The sequence below is a fragment of the Macrobrachium nipponense genome, chromosome 30 (assembly GCF_015104395.2).
Source record: "Macrobrachium nipponense isolate FS-2020 chromosome 30, ASM1510439v2, whole genome shotgun sequence".
In the NCBI taxonomy this organism is placed as follows: domain Eukaryota; kingdom Metazoa; phylum Arthropoda; class Malacostraca; order Decapoda; family Palaemonidae; genus Macrobrachium; species Macrobrachium nipponense.
This window is the reverse complement of record NC_087218.1, coordinates 6,215,367-6,242,027: the sequence shown is the minus strand read 5'-3', so window position 1 is coordinate 6,242,027 and position 26,661 is coordinate 6,215,367. Positions and strand designations below refer to the sequence as shown.

The 26,661-nt window shown below is 45.6% G+C and overlaps 3 protein-coding genes across 3 annotated transcripts in view; 1 reads left to right on the top strand and 2 right to left on the bottom strand.

The window, feature by feature from the left end:
- LOC135202242 (uncharacterized) overlaps positions 1 to 5,064 on the top strand; it is a 764,586-nt gene extending 759,522 nt beyond the window's left edge. Inside the window, exons 5-6 of the mRNA XM_064231512.1 lie at positions 3,539 to 3,646; positions 3,880 to 5,064. Coding sequence (XP_064087582.1) covers positions 3,564 to 3,646; positions 3,880 to 4,912 — 1,116 coding nt within the window. The 5' untranslated portion in view covers positions 3,539 to 3,563 and the 3' untranslated portion in view covers positions 4,913 to 5,064. The remainder of the gene's footprint in view (positions 1 to 3,538; positions 3,647 to 3,879) is intronic.
- The window catches only part of LOC135202241 (uncharacterized), a 314,960-nt gene that overhangs the window by 209,283 nt on the left and 79,016 nt on the right, over positions 1 to 26,661 (bottom strand).
- Positions 20,553 to 26,661, bottom strand: part of LOC135201937 (crossover junction endonuclease MUS81-like) — a 203,486-nt gene continuing 197,377 nt past the window's right edge. The window contains 3 exon segments of the mRNA XM_064231219.1: positions 20,553 to 21,010; positions 25,610 to 25,822; positions 26,085 to 26,249. Coding sequence (XP_064087289.1) covers positions 20,846 to 21,010; positions 25,610 to 25,822; positions 26,085 to 26,249 — 543 coding nt within the window. The 3' untranslated portion in view covers positions 20,553 to 20,845.

Genomic DNA, 26,661 nt, shown 5'->3' with positions numbered 1-26,661 from the left:
GACATTTTTTACTTTTTACTTTCAAGTTTCAAACAGACTTTGTGCTGCTATATAAACCTCTCGACATTTATTACAACACCAGACTCCAAAACTGTAAGTTAATTTTATTTTTATTAGCCCAATAGATGGTCTTCATTTTTTATTATCCCAAAAGTTTGTCGTGTTTCTATCATTAGAATGTTCCTGTGTAGAGTTCTGGATTCGTTGGCGCGGGGGTGGGAGGTGGGGCTTGGTTATTTTTTTTTTTAGGCTACCAACTTGCCGTAGCCTAAATAACTTTAGGAGTTGATCAGTAGGTCCAAATTTAAGCTTTGCATAAATTCCTTCCAGTTATAGCTGAAAACTACAGTAGGATATATTTTAACCTTAACTTGTAGCCTATGATCGCATACTGGAGTTGAAAATGTGTAAATTACTATCTAGGCTTACTCGCATGGAAATGAAATGGGTTAGCATGGTAGACCCAGTTGTAGAGATATTAGGCTATAACCTCCTCTTCCCCTATTTACCTATATCCTACAATTCGGGGAAGGGGGTTCGGTTTGGTTGGGTGAAAACTAAATTATTAGGCTAACATATAAAGATGCTACAGATTTAACCTAATCTAACTTGGGGGGTTAGGTCCTTACATGTCCAGGCGCTTCACAGTCCATGACGCCCCGACCTAACTTAACCTAGGGTGCTAGGTTCTTGCCTAGCTGTTAGGCTTGACTACCCATAGATTTACATATACCCTAACTTGGTTGCAGGTTCCATACCTAGCCAGTGTGTGACCCCCTCCAAAAAAAAAAAAAAAAAAAAAAAAAAGAAAAAAATCTTGGTAGATCTAGGGTACTTATCCGCGGAGGCCTAGCCTATGGTAGTTGCGGTTTATCTATGCAGTTTTACCTACTGAACAAGAATTTTAAGTAATATTTATTCGAACGACTGTAATTAACCCTCCAGGGACCAGTACTAAACACGGCGAAATACATTGGACGACCCCCAATCCCTAGCGGATGTCGTCTCCATGGTTACGTTCCTTGCAGTCCGTACGGACTGCTTCTGTAGAAATACCTTGGGATAGTAGGAATCGTAGGCCTAAGTGCCTCGTTCGGTTTAAAGCTGTTTTGCAACGCAGATTGTTGCTGTGCATTGCTTAGGGTTAGTATGTTGTATTTGCAACGGTTAACTTGGCATTTGCTTCTGGTTATCATATATTCATTTTACTAGTCGATTAGGCCTAGCTTGCAGGCAATTAGCTACTGCAACCAATATAAGGAGCAACACTCAAAAGTTTGTGGAGTAGTAATTAAACAAGAGCAGATATTTCTACAGAAGCAGTCCGCACGAACTGCAAGGAACGTAACCGCGGATACGACATCCACTAGGGATTGGGGGCGGTCCAATGTATTTCGCCGTGTTTAGTACTGGCCCCTGGGGGGTTAATTACAGTCGTCCAAATAAATATTATTTAAAATTCTTGTTCAGTAGGTAAAACTGCATAGCAAAACTGCAACTGCCATAGTCTAGGCTGCCGCGGATAAGTACCCTAGATCTACCAAAATCTTAACCCAAGGTAGTTTTAATTCAAGTTCTGGGAGAGGTGCCCGCTACGTCGCCACTTGGTCATTTACCCTCATGCCGTGATATCACTTTACAAACCTTCAATAAATCTCACCTTAATTGGCATCAGAACTCTTGGAAGCATCATGAGGATGTTAGAAGACATCCTTGTATTTTATTGCAGTATTCCCCCTGCCCCTTACCAGATTTCCACAATTGTAGGATATTTTATACTCGGGGCATCAGTATCTCTAAAATTAGTCCTAGCCTACTAATTTGCCAGATAAATTAATGTAAAACCTTTCGGTATAGTACACTAAAATAAAGGAAAATCATATTTTAGAGTCCAGAATACAATTATAGTTTACAGTACAAATTACCAAATGACCAAGCGTTCAATAAACCTTACCTAAATGTGAATCAGAACTTGCAGAAATAGGCTATCATGGCGTTGTTAGAATATGATACATCCATTTTATTTAATTCGTGTTCTTTACCACCCCAAAACTTGGTTTTTCCTTGTGTTATCCATAATTGTAGGGTTTAAGGAGTTTTAATATCTTCCAAACAATATTTTACGAGAACTAATGTTACCAGAATAATTGGCAGAATTATTCTTAACCAGAAGAAGAAAACAAATTGGCTAAAATACACAGGAACAGAGTTACACGTTTACACTAAGCAACAGTGACAATGAATTGAAGGTGTTTTTTACAAGCAGTGCCTGAGTTCCAAAATCCCACATGATTGGAGAAATTTAATTCAAAAGAACCAGCAGGTTTCAACATTGTTCACATACCCATATATTTCAAGGTTAAAAAAACAAAAAAGACCTACAATACACTGGGATAAACAAAATCCAATTGAGAGCTGCACTTTTGCAACTGGAAATATTAGTCATAGAGTACTTATAAAAATTCTAAAGCATTCATCAGTAAATACCTTGGCAACAGTAAACTGCAGTAGATTTTATTATTTTTGTATGATGCTTATTAAGGAGACTTGCAAGCATAGCATCGAAAATCGGTATTGAGTCTGGGTAGTAAATAAAGTAAAATAATACCAGTAGTGGATTACAGTATCTTAATGTAGTACTGACTTTTGCTGACTTGCATGAATACAAAGGCCATTTTACAGAATACAGTAATATGCTGTAATTTACTTCTAATGGCATCATTGAACCCAGTTGAACAGTAGCCCATTGTTTCTATCCTGAACCATCCTTCAGTTCCAAACTAGACCCCATTAGTACTGTAGTAGTCTTTTAATATTACTGTAGTTCAATTCCCTGACCACACTTGACATAAGAAATACTCAATGAACATCATTCTGTCATTGTTTAGATCCTTGGCAAAATTGGAATGTGATATTGTGTTTGTAGTGTGCATTATTCATGAGCACATATGGTTTTTTTTGTACTTACATAAACCTTCATTCTTTACATAGGATCTATCTTGCAGTTAAAAGATTTAGCCGAGCTGGAAGGTGAGATGGAGTGCAGACCAACGGGTGTTCGGGCCTTCCCCCACCTGCCGGTAGTTGACTACCTTGTCAATACATACTAAGTTTTATGGCTATTCCAGCTTGCATTGTAAACTAAATCCTATGTAAGAACTTCGGGTTTGTATATCAGGAAAAATACAAAATACTTTTAAAATTTTACCAAGTTCAGGGACTAATCTAGATCACGCTGAAGGATAATCCTAATTTAATGGTCTTGTTTGTTTACCTGGGAAAAATACAAATTACTTTTGAAATTTATTTTGATTTTAATAATAATTACAAAGTATTAATTAAAGGGTATTTTAGTACTCTGTATGAATTGTGCAGGTTGGTCCTAGGGTACCCTTTTATGTAGGCCATATGCTAGACTTCTTTACACCGATTCATTGATAGTACTTCACCCCTTTTCATTAATTTCACAGATGCTTTGGTTTATAATTTGCTTTGGCATGCAGTCATAGAGTGGTATTTTTTATTTTATTTTTTTCAGAAAGCATTTAGGATCATTACTAAAAATGGCATTTTGTAGAAAGCAGTTGGTTTGGAGTTACAGCCTTTTCTTGATTGTATTGTCATCTAAAGGAAGCTTCATTCTCAGGTGAGTACAATATTCAGTAGAAATATTAAATTTATGATTAATTTACTATGTAACTTTCTTGACCAATCTGAAATCCTGTAACATAGACTGAAGTATGTCACATTAAAATTTTAATGTACTAAAGTGCTGCCTTTGTATGCTTGGCCTCAGATGTAAAATTTGGTCATGCAATGTTACAGGTATCTCTGAAATTTAATTTAAAAAGCTTCATTCCAAATTTTTTTTATCCCAAGAAATGACACCGATGACAGCAAGATGTTGCCTTCGAGGGTAGGAGAGTTCGTTGCAAAAAATGCACAACAGTCCCAAGATGTCAGTTCATTGAAGAATTTTACAAGTAAAATTTCACCAGAATTTCATCAAAGTCCTAATGAAGATGGCCTTGATAAGACTCCAATTAAATGTTCTAGTGACAGTGAAAACTGTAAAGTCAGTAGCAATATAAGAACTAGTCAAATAGACAACAGCATAGAACTTATGCCTGCATCTTTTTTTCCAAACAAAACTAAAGCCACTGCCATAAATGAACAAAATTCAGGCATGGAAGATGGCATACTAAAGCAGGAAAATTCTTCCTCCAAAATTTCTGATATTAAAATGCTCCAGAAACCTATCAAAAAATTGGATTTCAGTGTATTCAAGGAGTTGTTTTTAAAGTGCCTTGATAAGGAATTTTATGAAAGGTTTTATTTAGAAAAAAACAAAGTTGATAGTGATGGCAACTTTACCAATATATCAAAATTGCTTAAGGCACTTTGTCACAAAGCTGCAGAAAATTCAAAGAATGCCAGTTGCAGCTTTAAAACCCAAACTCTTGAAACAGACTTAGGTAAAACTGGGAACAAAATATCAATAAAAAATTTATGTTTTTTATTAAATACATCTGAAGTAAATTACATGATCAATACATCATTGATTGGATTAGGTTCTACCAATCTTATTCACAAGAATTTGACAATGCTTCACCAATATTTTCCTTTAAGACTGAAGAAACCTGAAGTAGTAGTCGATGATGTTTTATTAGATGAGGAGAGTGGTTTACCTCACGATTCCAAAAAAGGCATTGGCTTTCGAATGTTTTACTGGACCTATGTGTCTGCTTTTCTATATGGAGCCAGTTATCTAACCAGTTTTCTATTCAGTCGGTTTTCCATACCTGGTTTAGTCATGAATTTAATTCTTTTCCAGTTTTTCCCTGATATTATCCAATCTCCTGTATTTCAGTCATTCGATTTAGCACTGTCTGCTCTGTATTCATCTTTGTAAATTTCACCTTGAGCATCATTGCAGTGGTTATGACTTACTAATACAGTTGTTTTACTGGAAGGTTGGGTTTCATGCAAAATAATACAATACTTTATTTCAGGATTTTTGTTTTGTACTGAATTTGTATTACAATAAAAGATTTTTATATCTGATACTCCATCCTGAATTTACCTTATGAGAAATTTGGCTCAAGTTCTTGCATTTAATGCATAAGTAATAGGTTGAAAATTGTATAAAGAGTAAATTATCAGCTTTCTTATATGTTGGGCTGGAAATTAAAAACACACACACAAACCTTGGTGACAGTAAATGATAATGAATGAAAGATTTAAGAAAACTATCCCAAGCATATCTTGAGGAATTTTGTTCATAGATAAAAATATGTGAATTTAACTCTCATTTACCATTGTCTTGTGCTTGGAAGCAAATGATACTAGAATGCAAGTTATGAGACAGCAAAAATTAAGTATTGGCAGAAAATCCTTGAAATTTCTAATTGCATGTGATGTCAGTGATCATCAAAAATATGTTGAACAACTTCACAAACTATATGCCTAAGCTGTCCCATTTAATGGTTCAGAACCTCTGCAGCAAATAAGGTACTGCTCTCCAAAAATAATCAAAAAAGGCAAATTACAAAGTATTTCAAAGCCATTTCTCCACAAGATTTTCCCCTAACTCCTAGCCTATTAATCTATGGGCCAATCTGGTGCATTGTTCACAGTGTCCAATATAAGCATCAATGAATTTGGAATAACATGACGCTATCTGGTGAGAAAAAATGTTAATATTTTCATAAATTCTTCTACCATGCTGCAATAGGCAGTACTGAATTTCCTTTCTTACATGCATGATGAGGTGAATCTTGCTTTTGTTCCGACACGGCATACAAACCTTCGGTCCTTTTACAATAGGAAGGTACTAGCGGCAGCTGGATAGGTCGTAAGCTTTCGAACAAGGGGTTCGGTAGTTAACTGCTTGTCCGACAGGCGCGCGCGCGCGACTGGGAGGTAAACAAATCACTTTTGCTTTCGGCCTCACAGCGAGTAGACGTGTGTGTTCGACGCTCTCTGCCCGCTTCTCGTCGTTTGCTTTCCTTGAGTATATGGTTGTGTTTGTGTATGAAAGAATCATTGTAAGTACAATCATTTCTCTTTATTCATTTAATTGTGATTTTTTGGTCAATTATGGAATCTCCTCGCCTCGCTACCCCACGGAGACTATGCCCGGGTACCGAAGGGCGTAAATGCGGAAAGTTCCGCTCATTCCCGGTAATTGACCCACATATTTTGTGCGCTCGGTGTCGGGGGCGCGAATGCACCCGAGCCGAGCCATGTGAAGTGTGTAATAATTGGTCGGAGGCGCAGTGGACTTTGTATGAGGGCAGGAAGAAGCGAAGGCCTGCAAAGGAGTCGTCGGAAAGCTCTCCCGCGACTCCTTTGGTTACGGACACTTCGTCTTCTTTCCTGCCGCCCGCTCAGCTTCCACGTTTGGCGCCTTCTCCTTCGGGGGGGGTGGGGGGGTTTCTAGTCCTTCTCCTCACCTGACTTGTCGAGTGTGGAGGAGGGCGCTAGATACCCTGACGTCGAGTTGTACTCTGGGTCCTCTATCCGTTCGTCTTCGCGCGAGCGGGTAGAGGATCCTGCTAATCACCCGACTCTTGCTTCCTCAGGTGCGGTTGCCGCGAAGGACGACCTCGGACAGGTGTGGGCATCGTTGGGGCTGCAGGGCGTGCCGAGTGTCCAGGGGCTGCTCTACCATCTCGCTGGCTCCGTGGCGGTCACCCATGCGACGGTTACGACCACCACCACGACCCTTACAACACCTGGCTACGCTTCACCTCCTCACCTGGTGTACACCCCGCACGCGGTCTCTGTAACACCTACTACATTGGTGCAGGGGCCAGTCGCCGTACCACGGGGGAGTGTGATGCCGCCACCTGGGTTTGCCGTGCTGCAGCGACCGGACTTCGTGTGCCCGAAGAGCTCGCCCCTGGACCTCCCACCAGTACCAAGGATGTCTGTGCCGCTGGTCCGTCCAACTGGACAGCCTGCACAGCCTGCCGTACCTGCCATACCTGCCCAGCCGCCGTTCACGGACGTGACGTTGATGACCACTGCTGCCGTTACTGTACCTGCTCCTGCCGTCTCTACTGCTGTTCCTGTGATGCCTGCACCTGCTGACGTTGTTCCTGTTCCTGGCTCCGCTGCTCCCGATGCTGATCTGTTCGGACAGGTGCGTCCGGGCCCTGTTGCTTCGGCAACAGCAGCCCCGGCTCCGCTCTGGATGACAGATCTGACGTCGGTCCTGAGGAGGTTGACGAAGAAGAAGAAGAAGAGGAGGAAGGTGTCGTCGTCGTCTTCATCGTCTTCTTCGTCGTCGTCGTCGTCTGCCGCCTCTTCCCCTTCTTCTTCTAAGGCTCCCCCGCCGAAGAAGAAGAAGGTCGTCTCCCCCCCCCCTAAGAAGTCTCCTTCGGGAACTTCTAAGGGCCCGTCTCGCTCTGGTGAGACGGGGGGTTCTTCCGCTGGTCACCCTGCTCCTTCGTGGGCAGGACCCGTCTCTTCTTCCGCAAGGAAGAAGACTACGGGGACCAGAGGAGTGCCGGCTAACACCGGCACTTCCTCACCTGTTAGTGGTTCGGCCACGGCAGCAGGATCTGTCTCGGCCTCTCGTTCGTGAGAGGTACCGAGTGTACGGTCGCCTAACAGCGACAGGGCACCGCAGGAACCAGACCTCTGAGTCCGCTCCAGCGTCAGGTTCACGGCACGGAGCGGAAGACTGGTGACAGCCGCTCACGCGACTCTCACCAGACCAGCTCTCGCTCTCGCGGCGAGCAGCTGGCTACCCGGGCGGACGTGACGGTCCATGACCGGCCACGGGCTGAGGCTGGGAAGAGGTCCCCCCGTTCGCGGCACCAGCCACGGCTGGTACCAGCGAACTGACGCGCCGTGAGGATACGCACCGGTCTCACCGTGACAGTGGAGCTCGCCGGTCGCCTGACCGTCACTCTCACAGAGAGCGATCGGGTAGGCGACCAGCACCAGCTCCTCTGACACACGAGACCGGGGCCGCTGTTCTCGGTCCAGCCGTTCTCCACAGCGAGACGGCTCGACTAGGTCTGCAGCTCGATCGCCACCGCGGGTTGACGATCGCCTGCAGTCTTCCAAGCCCACTGGTTCTGCCAGCGAGCGAGGAGGGAGCGTCAGGTCTGCCTCTCCCATACCTTCAACCTCCTCGGGTTACACCGGGAGGGGCGAGGTATTGAGGAGTGATCGTGAGGGGTGCGCCCCTCAGGATCCCACCACGTCGTTGTACGTACCAGGCACGGTTCTCGGACCAGCCAGGTCGTACGCACAAGTGGTTGGAGGAGACCGAGAGGGGTCTGTCGCTGTTCCTCCCCTTGAGGGAGGAGGGTCTCGGGAGATGCTCCTGTTTGAGGGACTGGATGGTCCGACTCCGCAGGACGCAGTCACTCCTGAGATCCAGAGGAACTTTGCCGAGGTTATTGCGCTGATTCGTCAGCACAACGACCTCGGGGAAGGATCGCCGCTCCCACCATCCGAGCCCACGTCCTGGCTCGAGTCGTTCTGGGGCCCGAAGAGGGAACCCAGACCGACGGTGGGTTTGCCGCGTTCCGAGCTTGCAGACTCAGTGCTGGACCAGGTTGAATCGCTTGTCTCCGGACAAGACGGTTCGCTCAAGTCTGGCAGGTCGAGCAAGCTGCTTCCACCTCCTCTGCTGCGACAGCGGCGTTTTTACGTGCCATCTGAAGACCCGATGCCGCCCAAACAGGTGAACCGGAGTTAGCCAGGCTGACTCCGGGTGTGTCTCTGCAGCAGCTCCTGTCCGAGAACCTATGGTTCTCGCAGCAAGAGGCACTCGGCTGGAATCTACCGCCATGGCAGCTTTCCAGGCCGTCTCCTGGCTAGATCTGTGGTCCCTCACAGTATCTAAGGTCGCAGCCAACTCCGGGGGAATTTCTTCCTGAAGATGACTCGGCCTTTAGGAGACTTTGCCAGTCTGGAGGAAGAGCCATCTCCTTCTCCTTGCCCACCAGACGGTGAACCTGTGGGCCAACCTGGTTCTCCGACGAAGGGTACGCCGTCCTTCTTACTCGGTTTCCAGGGCGGCCGGGCGTGAAGCGGCGTTGGGACTTCGCAACGGACCTTTACGGAGTTCCACGTCTCTCTTCCCAGGAGAGATAGTGGACGCTGCGGTGGACAGACGGCGCACTGATGACAGTGACCGTCTGGTTCACCAGGCAGTCTCGAAGGCTTCTGGGCAGCCTCGGACTGCGGCCAAGTCTAAGAGCTCGGCTAGCGCTTCCTCGGTGGCTAAGACGGTAGCTGCGTCGAAGCCCCGGGGAAAGACTCTGTCTTCTTCGACTTCTACCAAGGGAGCCGTAACCAGCCCTCCTCCCAGCCCTCCTCCTCCCGTGGAGGCTCTGGGAAGAAGTCGAAGAAAGGGGGGAAACGCTAGGGACGGCGTTCCCCCTCACCTGCTGCCGGAAGTGGGGGGTGCCTGGCCAGCCATTGGGCAACTTGGCAGCGCTACGGCGCCGAGACCTGGATTGTAAGATGTCCTTCGGGAGGGATATCTATTACCCTTCGAATCTCGGCCACCCCTCACCTCCAACCCGGTCCAACAGCAGTCGTACGTTCCAGGGTCATCGAAGGACGTAGCATTGAGACAGGAGATCAAGACCATGCTGAGCAAGAGAGCTGTAGAAATCGTCACGGATCAGTCACCGGGCTTTTACAGTCGACTCTTCCTGGTGGAAAAGTCTATGGGAGGCTGGCGCCCGGTGATAGATCTCTCTCCTCTGAACCGGTTTGTTCGCCAGACCCGGTTCACGATGGAGACGGCACGCTCAGTGCTCGACTCCATCAGGGAGAACGATTTCATGCTTTCGGTGGACTTGAAGGATGCGTATTTCCAAATACCCATTCATCAGTCCTCCAGAAAGTACCTCCGCTTCATCCTCGACGGGACGGTGTACCAGTTTCAGGGCACTGCCTCGGTCTCTCAACCGCCCCACAGGTGTTCACGCGCGAGTGTTCACTCTGGTGTCTGCTTGGGCCCATTCGCACGGGATACGTCTGATGAGGTATCTCGACGATTGGTTAGTCCTGGCGAGCTCCCGCTCGCAGTTGCTACAGGACAGGGATCGACTGCTCGAGTTCTGTCGCGATCTGGGGATCGTTGTGAACTTCGAAAAGTCCGATCTCGAGCCCAAGCAGAGGATGAAGTACCTGGGGTCTGCTGATCGACACGGTTAGCAGGGCGAGTCTTCCCCGCAGACTCGCGGATCAGCAGATTCAGGGAGGCAGCCAACCAGTTCCTGTCTCGGCAGGAACAGGTAGCTCAGCGATGGCAAGTCGTGATCGGACACCTGTCGTCACTTCGAGAAGTTTAGTCCCTCACGGGCGTCTTCACCCTGCGGTCTCTTCAGTGGAGGCTAAAGAGAGTTGGTCACAGGCGACGGATCCCCCAAGCTTTTTTTCAGTGTCACTGACACCGAGGTGAGGCAGGACCTAGCCTGGTGGCTGGACGACAGGAACCTCTTAAGAGGAGTGCCTCTGCGCACTCCCCCCCCCGGACATGCAGCTGTTCTCAGACGCATCGACCGAGGGATGGGGCGCACACCTGGAGGAGTTGCTGACTTCAGGAGTGTGGGACGAGAACGACAAGCACCTTCACATCAATGTACTGGAACTCAAGGCAGCGTTCCTCGCTCTCCAAGAGTTCCAGGACCGCTTGATGGGACACTCAGTGGTGTTGATGTGCGACAACACCACGGTAGTGGCCTACGTCAACAAACAGGGGGGCCTAGTGTCTCTCCCGTTGTACCAGTTGACTCGGCAGGTGCACGAGTGGGCCGAGGCACACTCAATAGAGCTGTCGGCACGCTACATTCCAGGGAAGAGGAATGTAGTAGCAGACACGCTCAGCCGTCGGGATCAGGTGATAGGGACCGAATGGTCTCTACACCAGGACGTGGATCTGTTCGCCACCCGGCACAACAGGAAGCTCCAGGTGTTCTTCTCGGCCGTGCCGGACCCATGGGCAGCTGCAGAGGACGCTCTTCAACACCCGTGGGACAACCTCTTCGTCTATGCCTTTCCCCCGTTCAGCCTGATTCGCAAAGGTGATCAGTTGAGCACTGGTCACCCCGAATCTCAGGATGATCCTGGTGGCTCCCAAATGGCCACAGGCCATTTGGTATCCGGACCTGCTGGCTCTTCTCGCAGGAGAACCGAGAGAGATTCCCCCTTGGCACAACCTTCTCGCCCAGCCACACGTCGAGCGGTACCACCGAGCAGTCCAGTCCCTACGTCTTCACGGCTGGCTGTTATCCACCATCTCTTGCGAACGAGAGGCTTTTCTCGTAGCGCAGCAACAGAGATGGCTGGAAACGTCCGTCAGTCCTCTGCAGCTGTGTACCAGGGGAAGTGGGCCGTCTTCTGTGGTTGGTGTCGTAGACGGGGTCTATCTCCTCTCAGAGCCACTCTTCAGCAGGTAGCGGATTTCCTCGTTTTTCTTCGCCGAGAGAAGCTCCTCTCAGTCCCCACAGTCAAAGGATATAGCCGCCTTGGCGCTCGTCCTGAAACTGAGGGGATTGGACATCTCGATCTCGTTCGAGATCTCCTTGCTTATGAGGAGCTTCGAAAGGTCTTGCCCACCCAGGGAACTCAGGCCCCCTGCGTGGGGATGTGACTCTCGTCCTTAGGAGTTTTGACTCGAACGCCGTTCGAGCCACTCCGAGAGTCGTCAGACAGGGATCTGACCCTCAAGACCCTCTTCTTGCTGGCCCTGGCATCGGCGAAGAGAGTAGGGGAACTTCATGGTCTTTCCTATGATGTACGACATTCCAGGGGATGGGGATCTGTGACGCTCGATTTCGTCCCGAACTTCGTTGCGAAGACTCAGAAACCGTCGATCCCTGACGACAGGTTCGAGTCATTCATGATTCCCTCCCTAATGGACTTCACCGATAATGATGCGGATAAGATGCTGCTTTGTCCTGTGAGGGCGCTACGGTGCTATCTGAAGAAAACTCGACACCGTCAGGCCTGAGTGTCGACGCTCTTCGTTAGCACCCCCGGGGGTAACCAAGAAAGAAAGTATCCAAGAACACTCTTTCATTCTGGCTACGTGAGGTCATCAGGAGGGCGTATGAGGCTGATGGTAGTGACGACATCCGTACGTCCCGTCCGAGAGCTCACGAAGTCAGAAGTATTGGCCCCTCGTTGGCGTTTCGTAAGAACTTCTCCGTGGCGCAGGTCCTGAAGGCAGGGGTCTGGTCTAACCAGACTACCTTTACGTCCTTCTACCTTCGGGATATTGCCCACAGGTCCTTGGATACCTTTTCCTTGGGACCCGTGGTGGCTGCTCAACAAGTTGTGTAGCTAACCCAGACCCTCGCAGGCTGAAACAGCATCGAGTCCTGGTGTGACTGTGTGGATGGATGTGTGAATGAGTGAGTGACTGGCTCCCTCTTCCCGTCTTTTCCTCCTCCTCTACCTGTGGGCAGAGGGCCACGGTCGTCACTACGCTGGATGAGGACGAGATGCAGGTGAGCTATATGACAGAGCCCCATCCTATCCCTTTCACTAGGGATAGGAGCAGAATATCCACCACTTCCTCCTACAAGGGGGGGGAAGTGGATGCCTACAAGAGTCAAACCCATGACTTTATATTTGCTCCTGTACAGGAACAAGTTCTTACATTGCTGGTACGAAGAGATACGCTTGCCTCTCTCTTAGTACTCGGTCCAGAGGTCTGACCATTGATCCTGCGGTGCACACCCCGATCAATCGGACAGAGGCTTGGATCCCTCCCTCGCTCTTACGACCAGGGAGGCTTCCAAGGTTGGGCGAACACCAGTCTGTTCACAAAAGACTCAGATTCCTCCCACCAAGAAGTGAGTCTTCCTATTGTAAAAGGACCGAAGGTTTGTATGCCGTGTCGGAACAAATGACAATTTGTCCAAAATTGCATTTTTCCTAACTATACAAACCTGAGGTCCTTTTACAATAGGAAGGTACTAGCGGCAGCTGGATAGGTCGTAAGCTTTCGAACAAGGGGTTCGGTAGTTAACTGCTTGTCCGACAGGCGCGCGCACGCGACTGGGAGGTAAACAAATCACTTTTGCTTTTGGCCCAAGCAAAAACTGCAGAGTGAGGGGTGGCATGAGGTGGGGCTATGTGTAAAAGGACCTCAGGTTTGTATAGTTAGGAAAAATGCAATTTTGGACAAATTGTCATTTCTAGATTGTTGACAATAAAATTGCTCAATACAAGCAATCTTGAGTTTGGCACATTAATCCAGTAACTAGACTTTGTGCAGCACTGTAAGGCAATCTTAATTCAAATTTTCAGCATTCCTCATTTGAAACTAGGTTCTAGAAGCAGCTTTAGCTTCATTAATGCTTTCAGAATGGGCATATATTGTCTGGTCTTGAGCTTTGGGAATAGAAAGAAGTCTGATGTGGCAAGGTCAGGGCTGTATGGTGGATGTATGTATGTTTGTTTGTATGGTGTTTTTATGTTGCATGGAACCAGTGGTTATTCACTAACAGGACCAACGACTTTACATGACTTCTGAACCACGTCAAGAGTGAACTTCTATCACCAGAAATGCACATCTCTCACTCCTCAGTAGAATGGCCGAGAATTGAACTGGCAACCACCGAGGTGGGACGCCAACACCATACCAACCACACCACTGAGGCGTTACTTATGGTGGATGTGGTAGGAGACCCAATCAAAATTCTCAAAAAACATCCTGGGGTGTTCTCGAAAAATGCACTGGGGCATTGTCATGATGAAACAAAACTCAGCAGTGTAACTTTCCTCATCGATTTGCAGCCAGTGCTTCCATGAATTGTCTATAAACCCGTGTGTAGTAACTTCCCATAACAGTCTACTGTCATTCGTGACTCCCAGAAAATGGTGGCCATCACCTTCGGTGCTGATCTCTCTACATACTTTTGAATTCAACTGGTTCAAAAGACTGTCTTATGCTCAGAATCGTATTGATAAATCCATGTCTCATCGTCAGTTATAATTTGGCTGACAAAACCTCTTCATCAACTTCAATCTTAAGAATAACAACTGCAAGATCAGCACGTGCCATTTGATCTGGGTGCAACACTTTTGGAACCCATCACACACAAAGCTTGGTGAGGCCAAGATCTTCATGTAGTAGCAAGACTGCTGAGCTATGTGAGATATCCATGGTAGTAGCTATCTGATCAACAATTAGTCTATGACTTACTTTTACAAAGTTTTTAACTGCTGGAGGGTGATGGTCTTTTTTCCCATGGATCATCTTCCATTTCTTCTCTGCCTTCTTGAAAACACTGAAGCCATTTTTTGCAAGCTTCAATAATCTATTGTGCTTTCCATTCAAGTTTCATAAATTTTGTGTTTGCTCTTATCTCAAAGTTGCTGCTTTCTATGGCTCACAAGATGATGCTTTTAAAAGAGCGTCTGAACAGCATAATAACCAGTGAGTTAATGAATACGATTAACTGACCTAGAGGAAAGGTCACAGGTCCATGTTTGAACAGGTTTGGTTTTATGAATTACTAAACAGGTTAAAACGGGAGCAGTCTTCTGCAAACTTTTTTACTCGCCCTCATATGTAAAATAATGTCCAGTAATGTCCAGGCTATGTTAGTTGACACTACATAGAATGAAAGTTGCTGACATTCTACAGTTGTCTTATTCCACATGAATTATTAGGAGTACTAATTCACTCATGTTTGCAGTCTAAGTTTAGTTAGTTCTTTGGTTGGAATGAGTCGTGGCACTGCTGATTTAATCAAGATAAAATCTCGGAAAGCAGTTAGATAAACTTGAATGTAGTGTCCATGTTGGTCTTGCTAATCCTGACTGTTACTGGAACTGTGTGTGTTTATTAAGGTTAATTGAAAGTATATGGATGGAAAGGAACAGGGAAGGAAGGAATTAGGGTTATGTGCTGCACAAAAAGAGGTCTAATTTTATCAGTCCAGGGTGTGCACATTTCATTAAGGTTGTCTTTAAATTTACATAATTCTCAAGAGTGTAATGCATGTTGTGGGCAACACATGGTGAAGTCTTTCTTAGAGAAGTGGAGGAAGAGGAGCAAAAGAAGAAATAGAGAAGAGACTGACAAGTGTGGTGATAAACAAGTCAGGTTACTGAATATGTTAACAGGCAGTCCCCGGGTTACGACGTTCCGAGGTTAAGGTGCTTTTCAATCCTATTCATCAGAAATTATTTCCAGGGTTACAACGCCTACAACGCTCATCTGGCACAAGAAATATGACACGAAACATGCAAAATAATCAATATTTGAAGGTTTTTTGGATGAAAAATGCAATAAGAATGCAGTTTACATAGTTTTCAATGCACCCAAAGCATTAAAAGTAAGGTTTTCTTAGGATTTCTGACGATGTTCCGGCTTTCGATGCATCTCAAGAACGGAACCCCCGTCGTAACCCGGGTGACTGCCTGTATTATCACATTTTGTATATCAGTAAAATGTATTCTTGTACTCTTTACCTAATGTTGGTTTACATATTTTTCCGTTCCTATCAGTTTTAATTTTTAATTGATTGCTGTTTAAAGTATACTGTAATGATGTATTTTGGTCAGTGATATTTGGTGACACATTCATTTTACCTATATATGCATTTGTAATTTTAACAAAGCACATTTATTTACCATATGAGAATTCATTTATCATGTATGTTTCAGGACTCAGTAATGGTTATAACCACATGTTTCATATTATTGGTATGATGCTTTTACATAGTATATGGGCATTATGATTACCTATATTTGCTTGCTTTATTTTTTCTTGATGCTTGATCTTGTATAATTCAAACTTGGTTTGTTTATCCATTGACAATGTGTTTTCTGACATGTAATTACAGTTGTATGCATTTATTAACAACTGCCAATGATGTATTATGTAATGGTGGTTGTACACAAATTCATGTTGCTTTACTGTACTGATCTTCTTTTGCTATGTGATGGGAGCCGATGTTATTGGTGTGTTTTTAAGTGTCCATTAATGTTTTTGTGATGGATTACCTGATGATGTAACGACTTTTCATGTCTTAGAGGGCACACCACATTTTTGCATTATATTAATGGTTGTCAGTGCAGTGGACCACACATTTGACATGTCCAAGCAATATGTAATGCAATGTGCATTAATATGTATAACAGATTGTAGCATTCATAATAGAAATATGTTACAGTTGAATTAATTTCTCTTAGCAAGTAGTGAAGAAGCTTAAAGATGAAGTGAGAGGATAGTCTGGCCAATATTTTAATGACCAGGTAATACATAGACACAATTGTCGTGAACCAAAGGTAGTGATTCAAGGAAGTAACCTATTTGACAGTTTTTGGTATTGTGTATTGTATTCAAGGGTAATGTGGTTGTGTTGAAATGTTAGTAAAACCATATCCTGTTATACTCTTAAAATATCATGTGTTCATGAACTTGGCTTGTGTGTGTGTCACAAGTTGTGTCTGGCAACTCGAGTTAATGTTTTTAGGTGTATGTTTGTGTGTTAATGCCAATACAGGTGAAGTTGATTTTTCTCATATCTTTTCCATTACTACTTTGAGACAGGCATCTTGTTCTTTTCTATTTTATGATAGGTTCTCTTCCATTTTATGACAGACATCCTTTTCTTTTCTATTTTATGATAGGTTCTCTTCCATTTTATGACAGACATCTTGTTCTTTTCTATTTTATGATAAAAGGTGTAAAACATGTTAACATCAGCCTCCACAGAAGAACTTCTTTCCACATATCACTAAGACAAAGTAGAAGTACTGCCTTGTCTCTGACTTTGATGAGTGTCATTTAAAAACACATTGCTTCAGACTTTTAACTACTTCACAGTGTTCTTACTGGTTTGGTTTGGGCATATTCATTCATAGCTGCTCTGGTATTCCAACATGCCAGATCCTGACCTCCTGCGAGCTGTAATTGTTCCGGAACAACTCTCTCTTTGTTATGATCTCAGAATTGTTATAAACAGGGAGAAGCAGGCAAACCAAATTGGTTTATTGATTGATATGACAGCTGTAAAGTTTGTCCTGTGGACGCTTCAGTCAACAGACTCACGAAGGTATTGGTATAAACCAGCTAATCTTTAACAAACTTCTTTTATTGACTTATTATCTACAGACTTATATCTTGTCTTATTAATATTTGAAAATATTAATACACAGTACATACATGTACCATAAAAATTCTCTCATTTCAGTAAAAAAGAGCAAGAGATAGAGAATTATTATTTTTCATTAATGTTATTTAATTTACACACAAAAACTTGAAAACTTTAAATTACATAAAAAATGAAACACTTTTCCAGGGTTTCTCGAGGATTTAAAATGTTCGCATTTTTGTCTTTGTGAAAAACTCGCGTATGGTAGTTAGGTTCCAATGAAAAGTTCACTCTTTGGTGAATTCTCGCAACTCGATTCGTGTAAGTTTTGAGGGATTACTGTATGTTACCCTCTTACGCCGAAGCCCTAAAAATCAAAACCTCTCCCGTATGCCGGGGCGGGTTTTGGAGTGAGCGCGGAAGCGGAAAAAATAAGAGTTTTAAGGGCTTTTTACAATTTTGCGTTTTTTCGGACCATTTTTTCGTTGGTAGTCAAAGTTGACTGAAGGTTGAAATTTTTGCACATCGTTATTTATATGAAAATATTTCAAAACTGATAAAAGCTACAACCATGGGTTGTTTTTGGTTGTATTGTGCATGAAATTGTGCACATTTCCATATATAAAACTTTATGTAACTGCATTTTTAAAATGGTGCAAACATTAGGACAATCGCACGAAAAAATTTATCGGAAGAGTTACCGCGCGTACGTAAGGAAAAAGTTTTTTCATAAATTCACCATAAATAGAAATAGTGTGCTAGAGACGTCCAATTTGTTGCAAAATGAAGGCAAATGATTGAATATTACTAGAATATAAGAGTTTTAGCTTACAATTACATTTTTCGACCATTTTGGTAGAGTCAAAGTTGACCGAAGATTGAAATTTTGGTACTTATCGTTATTTATATGAAAATATTTCAAAACTGATAAAAGCTACAATCATGAGTATTTTTTTCTTGTATTCTACATGAAATTGCGCACATTTTCATATATAATACTCCATGTAACGGATACTTTAAAATGGTGCAAAAATTATGTCAAAGTGACGAAATAATTTCCGAGATGTGTCGCTGATGTTTTTTAGTGCGATCAGAAAGAAATTCGCGCTTGCGCGCCTGCGTAATGATTGTAAACAAAACAACGCCTTGATCCGTGAACTCCCAGCATCCCCCAAGGCGCGTGATTCAAAAGTTTTTGGCTGGTAGGCCTATAAGTATTTTTCCGCGAATTAAAAAAAAACTTTTTTGAGTCAACGTATAATACGTCCAATCGGCATATGGGAGACATTTTGACTCGACGTATAATACATCCAATCGGCGTAAGAGGGGTAAGCAACAACTCGGGTGCCAAGGGCAGATTGTAGGGCCTTTAGTGTTACTTTTACCTGTATGTAGTAAAGTTGTTTGAGGGTTATGGAACTCTGGCGAGCAACCTGTTTTATGCAGCTAAATGGGAAATTTGCCTTGTTTTGCTTACCAGTGCTGAACCTCTAGGCTGATTAGAAGATGCCCATAACACCCTTGGTACATGCTTTTTTACTGTCGTGTCCGTCTCTTTGAGTGATTATCTGAGAGTTGTCTCAGAATGACCCTGGTGGCCCCTACCACCAGTAGTGTGGCATCCTGAGCTGCCTGACCTTGTTGAGGCATTGAGAGAACTCCTCCATGTCCCGCAGTAACAAGACAACCACAACTGTTTAGTTACTATCATTGTGGGGGTGCTTGTGCTTTATAGCTGGAGACAATTCAGCATCTCTTTTAAGAGAAAGGCTTTTGGTGTTATCAGATGGGTGACATTCTGGCTTAAGAGATACTGTATGACTATTGTCTAACATGGTCTCACCCAGGTGATGTAGTACTAGTCCTGTGGGAGGCAATTGACAAAGAAGTTAGCATTGGTGAAGAAAGTAGTCAGGTTGCATGGTTTCTTCTACTTGATGTGGCACTTGGATGGATGGATGTTCCTCCCATTCTTGTTTCTTCCTGAGTTTGTGGCAAAAAATCAGAACCTGTCAGTTCCTGATGAGTGATACGAGTCTTTCTTGACCCCATTCCTTCAAGATGAAATGCAATTTTTGTTTCCCATGGAAGTTTTATGGTACTACCTGTGGAGGACTCAATTTCTCAGGCCTGAGTGTTGACAGCTGTTAAGTTAACTATAAGGCACAAGAAGGAAATATCCAATAACACCCTCATGTTCTGGCTTCAGGAGGCCATCAAGCAGGCATAGGATCAGGGGTTCACCCTTATATCCCAGGAAAGGGTGTGCAAAATCAAGAATATTGTTTTGCTCGTAGTGTTAAAGATAACTTCTCAATATCACAGGATTTAAGGGCAAGTGTTTGATGTTGTCAAACCTCCTTTACTACTTTGTACCTATGGGACGTTGTTCATAAGTTCTTGGATACTTTCTCCTTAGGACCAGTGGTGGCAGCTCAACATCTGCTAGGACATTGTATGTTTGTATGGCGTTTTCACGTTGTATGAAACCAGTGGTTATTCAGCAATGGCCAACAGCTTTACGTGACTTCCAAACCACCTCAAGAGTGAACTTCTATCACCAGAAATACATTTCTCTAACCCCTCTGTGGAATGCCTGAGAATCTAACTCGCAGCCACCGAGGTGGCAGGCCATGACCATACCGACTACGTAACTGAGGCACTCCGCTAAAACAGAACAGTATCTTGCCTGAGGTTCATGGTGTTGAAAGGTTGGATGAGTTAAAAAATAGTTAGCATTATCTTCCCCTTGACTTTTTTGCTATCCAGTAGCCATGTAGTACTTGGTTTGGCCATTTGTAGATTAGTTACATAATAGTTTCCAATCCGTAGAGAAGTGGTTCTCAAACTTTTTTGTGAGCAACTCTATTTGGAACATTTCAATCCTTAGCTACCCTGAGTAAAGTAAAGAGTTAGACAATGTACAGTGATATATACACTATTTTGGAAAAAAATACTGTGTACAGCTTTTCATTCATTAATCTAAACTCGTGGAATCCATGGCACCATTAAGGTTGGGCCCAGGAGGAAGGGGAGGATGAACATACATTACGTAAGTAATTTTATGGTTAAAAGAAGAATGCAAGAAAGTAACTGAAATACACCGTAAGCGTGATAATTTTCCCGTCCCTGCAACCCATCAAAATTGATCTCACAACCCATAGTTTGAGAACCACTGTCCTAGAGTTTTTTCAATTGGTAGAGCATACTTATCAGGGACTCTGCAACCTCAACTTGTGCTGTTTCATAAACCCACTTTAACTAACTCTGCCTTTGTCCCTATTGCCAAAAGAAAAGTGATGCTTGATGGAAAGTTTTAATTATGTACCAACTTTTGTCAAGGTATTTGCATGTCTAGAAAAAATGTAAAATATCTTTAAAAATTTGCAATACTTTTAGTTATATTTAGGTCTGTTATGACAATTAGTTAAAAATTAACCAGGCAAGTCAAAAACAAAAAATTTTAAATACTTTAATTTAGCATAATACAATGTCATTTCACTTCATGCTTGTGTATTATAAGAGATTATGTAAAATTTGCACCAAGATATTCTAAATAAAAATACCCTAGGTTATAGGTGTCTTCATTTTAGATATTAATAACATATCCTAAATAAAAATACCTTAGATTATAGGTGTCCTCATTTTAGATATTAATAAAATATTCATAGTGTTTGTAGAGATAACACAAACACACAAGTACTTTGTTTTTTAGCAGCCAAAATATGCTAAAATATGTAAGTTACTGACGACTACTGAAGCATCAGATTAGTATACAACTTAGCTACATGCATACTCAGAGCTGGACCAAAATTTCTTCCTGCTTTCCCACATTTTACTGAGGTCAGCATGTTTTCACTTTCCACAGGATTTACAAGACTTTCATATGCTGACATTAAGGCAGCAGGGGTTTCATACTGAAAAGAGATAATTCAACACTTTAATTACACAACAATAACTAAGACAACCCTGTAAATAAGTCCACTGCTGATTTTAAAAAATTTTTCAAGCACAAAAATAGTAAAATACTGGAAATGGCAGCACTATGGTATTTTCAAATTCTGACCCTTACTGGGGCAAGCTACCATAACACATCTTCAACTGAAATACATGCATAATAACTAAGTTTGTTCCGACACGGAATACAAACCTTCAGTCCTTTTACAATAGGAAGGTTACTAGCGGCAGCTGGATAGGTCGTAAGCTATCGAACAAGGGGTTCGGTAGTTAACTGCTTGTCCGACAGGCGCGCGACTGGGAGGTAAACAATCACTTTTGCTTTCGGCCTCACAGCGAGTGGATGTGTGTTCTGCGCTCTCTGCCCGCTTCATCGTCGTTTGCTTTCCTTTGTATGGTTGTGTTTCTCTTTGTGTTTGTGAGCAATTGTAAGTACAATCATTTCCCTTTTTTTGTCAATTTTGTCAAAGTGAACTTAATTGAGTTGATCAATCATGAATTCTACGCGCCCTCCTATCATCCGGCGACTGTGCCCGGGAACTGAGGGGCTTAAGTGCGGTAAGTTCCGCTCATTCCCAGAGATTGATCCCCATGTGTTATGTGCTCGGTGTCGGGGGCGCGAGTGCACCCGTGCCGAGCCGTGCGATGTTTGTGTATCTTGGTCGGAGGTGCAGTGGGGCTTGTACGAGGGCAGGAGGAAGAAGCGAAGGCCTGCAAAGGAGTCGTCGGAGAGCTCTCCCACGACTCTTTTGGTTATGGACACTTCGTCCTCTTTCCTGCCCATGGTTGGCTCCTTCCCCTTCGGGAGGGGGGGGGGGGGGTTCCAGGTCCTTCTCCTCACCTGATCTGTCGAGTGTGGAGGAGGGCGCTTGGTACCTCGACATGGAATTGTATTCTGGGACCTCTATCCGTTCGTCTACACCGCGCGGACGGGTAGAAACCCCTCCTAACCACCCGACCTTTGCTTCCCCAGGTGCTGCTGCTATGAGGGACGACCTTGGACAGGTGTGGGCATCGTTGGGCTTGCAGGGCGTGCCAAGTGTCCAGGGGCTGCTCTACCATCTGGCTGGCTCTGTTGCGGTCACGCATGCCACTGTGACCACCACCACCACTACGTTGTCCACTCCAGGCTATGCCGCTCCCCCTCATCTGGTGTATTCTCCGCATGCGGTGTCTGTAACACCAACTTCATCGGTGCAGGGTCTGATCGCCGTGCCACGGTGGAGTGTGATGCCGCCGCCGCCCGGGTTTGCCGTGCTGCCGAGGCCAGACTTCGTATGTCCGAAGAGCTCGCCCCTGGACCTGCCGCCGATGCCAAGGATTTGTCGGTGACGCTGGTCCCGTCCCCCCTCCTGGCTTGGATGTACCACCTGCCGTACCTGCCCAGCCGCTGACGATTGCTGAGACGTTGCCGACCGCTGCTGCTGTGACTGTACCTGCTGTTCCTGTGATGCCTGCACCTGCTGATGTCGTTCCTGTTCGTGGCGCTGCTGCTCCCGATGTCGGTCTGTCCGGACTGGCGCGTCCGGGCCCTGTTGCTTCGGCAACAGCAGCCCCGGCTCCGCCCTGGATGGCTGACTTGACATCTGTCCTGAGGAAGCTGACGAAGAAGAAGAGGAAGAGGAGGAAGGTGTGGTCGTCATCTGCCGCCTCTCCCCCTTCGACTTCTAAGGCTTCACAGCCGAAGAAGAAGGAGGTTGCCTCCTCCCCCCCTAAGAAGTCTCCTTCAAGAGCTTCTAAGGGCCCGTCTCGCTCCGGCGAGACGGGGGGTTCTTCCGCTGGTCCTCCTGCTCCCTTGGGAGGGGAGCCTGTCTCTTCTTCCACAAGGAAGAAGACTACGGGGACCAGAGGGGTGCCGGCTAACACCGGCACTTCCTCACCTGGTGTCAGAGGCTCCCCCCGCACCCACCGGCTGAACCGGTGTGCTGAAGGGGCTGCAGGCGATCACCAACCCATGGTGGCGATCGAGCTGCAGGCCTGGTCGAGCGGCTGGACCGAGAACAGCGGCGACAGTCCCGAGCATCAGAGGAGCTGCTGCTGGTCCCCCTCTCCGCCCGGTCCTGGTAGGAGCGGCGGTCAGGGGACCTGCAGAGTCTGCTGTCGCGGTGGGAGCGAGGCCTGTCCTCATGGCACGTCACGCCGCTTGGACCAGCCGAGGCTGGTTCAGGCAACCGAGGGGACCGCTTCCTCGCCTCAGCCTGCAACCAGTCTGGAACCGTCGTGTCAACCCTGGGTACCAGCGTATCGCCGCGAGAGCTATCGCTAGTCTGGTGGCGACTCCCGCCAGTCTTCCGCTCCGCGCCTGGATCCTAGCGCCGAGTGGACTCGGTAGCCTGGGTCTTGGCTGTACGGTCACCCGCAGGTGACTGTACACTCGGTAACTCTCATGAACGAGAGGCCGAGACGGTACCTGGCGCCGAGGCAGAACCTCTGGCGCAAGGCGAGAAGGTACCGGTGTTAGCCGGCGCTCCTCCCGTCCCCGTCGTCTTCTTCCTTGCGGAAGGAACAGGAGGACCGGCGGAAGTCCCACCGGAGTGGGACGGACCCTTAGAAGTCTCAGGACGAGCCTTCTTAGGTAGGGGGAGGAGGCAACCTCCTCCTTCTTCGGCTGTGGAGCCTTAGAAATTGAAGGGGAAGCAGCGGCAGACGACGACACCTTCCTCTTCTTCTTCGTCAACTTTCTCGGGACCACCGTCCAGTCTTCCATCCAGGACGGAGCCGGGGCAGTTGCCGAAGAAACAGGGCCCGACTGCACCTGTCCGGAAGGACCTGGGGTGGGGGCAGCAACACCACAGGCAGGAACGACGGCGACAGGAAATGGTACCGGCACTGGAGTGGCAGCATAGTACTCAGGAACAGGAGGCAGGGCAGGAACCAGTGGCATCCTTTGCACAGGAGGCAGGTCCAGGGGAGAGCTCTTGGGACACCGGAAGTTCGGGGCTGCAGCAAGAGTGACAAAACCAGGTGGTGGCGTCACAGCGGGCATCATAACCTCCGGCAGCGGCGCCTGCACAGCAGCTGTTGGGGTCACCGTGGCTACGTGCTGGGTGTAACACCAGGTGCGGCGGAGCAGCTTAGCCAGGCGTAGACACAGTCGTGGTGGTCGGGCCGTGTGTTAACGGCATGGCCCCTCTCGCCAGGTGACTCAGCAGCCCCTGAACCGTCGGTGTCCCTCGAAGCCCCAGCAAGTACCAGGCCCATCAGAGATCGTCCCCCGTGGCAAGCAGATCTGAGGAAGGAAAAGTCGGGTGAGTTAGTGGGGGGTCTCCCCTTGCCTGGGGAAGGGGGGGGACAGTTCCCACCCCGAGCGAACGAAGGACCCCGAGTACAACATGTCGGGGTATCTCGTCCCCCCTCCACACTCTACTGATCGAGAGAGGAGGAGTGAGAAACCTCCCCCAAAGGGAAAGGAACTATACGAGGGAGCTGAGATGGAGGGAGAAAAAAGAATGTGTGTCCGTAACCAAGGGCGTAGCCGGAGAACCCTCCGACGACTCCTTGGCCGGCTTGCGCGGCTTCATCCTCCCCCCATAGCGCTCCCACTGCTCCTCCGACCAAAAAACACATACATCACGTCTCGGTGCGAGAGCATTCCCGCCCTCTAGACCGAGTACAAAACTCATGAGGGTCAACCTCAACAGATGATCAAAAGGCCCCACACTCACGGCCCTCCACACCAGGGCACAATCTGCGGCTGATGGGGGGGTGCGGGTCTCTCCGGCTCTTGTGATTCCATTTTGAATCTCAGAAATCACAAAATTCACTGTATTGTATACAAAAACACACACGTACTTACGTATATCCTTGCACAAATACACACAGTAAAAGGGAAAGAAAAAAAAGCCTTCACGCAGTGAAGCAAACAAAGCATACGACAAGAAGGGGGCAGAGAGGCGAGCAACACCTCCATCAACCTACGCGGCCGAAAGCAAAGTGACTCCTCTCCTTGCAGTCGAGCTGACCGCCAAGTAGATGGATGGATTATAGAATTTAGGGCATAGCCCAAGCGCTGGGACCTATAAGATCATTCAGCGCTGAAATGAAAGCATGGCTAGATGGAAAAGTGAGAAATGAAATGAAAATGATGAACTGATGACAATCCTGCACCTGAACAGGACTGTACATCAGCAAAGGCCATTTTACTCTCCCCCCAGCATTTCGATCATCCAAAGTTATGAAAGATCGTTTTGGCCAGGGGGCCTGACCGCCAAGTAGTTAACTACCAAAGCCCCTTGTTCGAAGCTGACGACCGGTTCAGCTGTCGCTAAGTACCTTCCTATTGTTAAAGGACTAAGGGTTTGTATACGTATCGGAACAAAAATTTTTTTTTTTTTTTTTTTTTTAAGGTCTTAGTTTCAAGAAATAGGACAGTCTACACAGAAAGTGACCAGGGGAAATAGATTCAAAGGAAAAGGCAGAAAATAATGCTGTTGCTAATCTTTTTGCCTACAGTCCACTTGTTAATTGGATAGTAGGCATTACTCCTCAGAAACACATTACAAACACACATACTACTGAAGTATCTAGATATGAAAATACTTAAAAAAAAAAAAACCTACCTTATCTACAAGTGCTTTAGCTTTATCCACACTTAGTCCATAAAGCTGCAGTAAATGTTTAACAAACATCTCTTTCACTGATAATTGGTGATTCTTCATTGATGCCACATTGAAATCTTTAAAAGGTACTAATGCTGTCTCAACAATCTCACCACTTGAGAACTTTTCTCTGTTTTGTAACTCTTCTAACCGTACACTCTTCAAATTTTTTCCCTGCAAAAGTAAAGTTATATGATCATAAATAAAAACCTATAATGTCATTTAAATGTTCACACAAAGAACTACTCTACTAACAATCAACTGCAGTGCATTTCGATCCAAATTTTTGCATTTTCTTTATTATTACTCCTGTAATTTACATTTAAATGAATATTTCTCAAACATACATTAATGTATAGCAATTTACAGCTTGAAGAGGAGCTGTAGCCTAAAATGATATTTTTCATTATTAAAATGAAGTTTATTGTATACTTACCGAACAATTATACAGCCGTGATTTCCACGAGCGGCAGGAGACTAAATTCAAATTTAGCGCGTAGGCGTCGCCAACACTGGTGGTGATGACGTCATCTCCCTCCACTCGCGGGAGAACCAGGTACAACTGCCCAGGTGAATCCAATTCTTTCTGCCCGTCCGTCCACCTATGGAGAGGAGGGTGGGTATAATCATAATTGTTCGGTAAGTATACAATAAAAATGATATTGTTATGATATAATAAAGTTTGTTCATACTTACCTGGCAGATATATATATAGCTGTATTTTCTGAAGTCCGACAGAATTTTAAAAACTTCCGACACACGCAGTGGTCGTCAGGTGGTTTAGTACCCATTCCCGCCGCTGGGAGGCGGGTATCAGGAACCATTCCCATTTCTATTCATAATTTTTATTTCCACTGTCCCCTGAGGGAGAGGGGTGTGGGGTACTTGATTATATATATCTGCCAGGTAAGTATGAACAAACTTTATTGTATCAAAACAATATCATTTTGTTCATGAAACTTACCTGTCAGATATATATATAGCTGAATCCCACCTTTGGAGGTGGGAAGGGA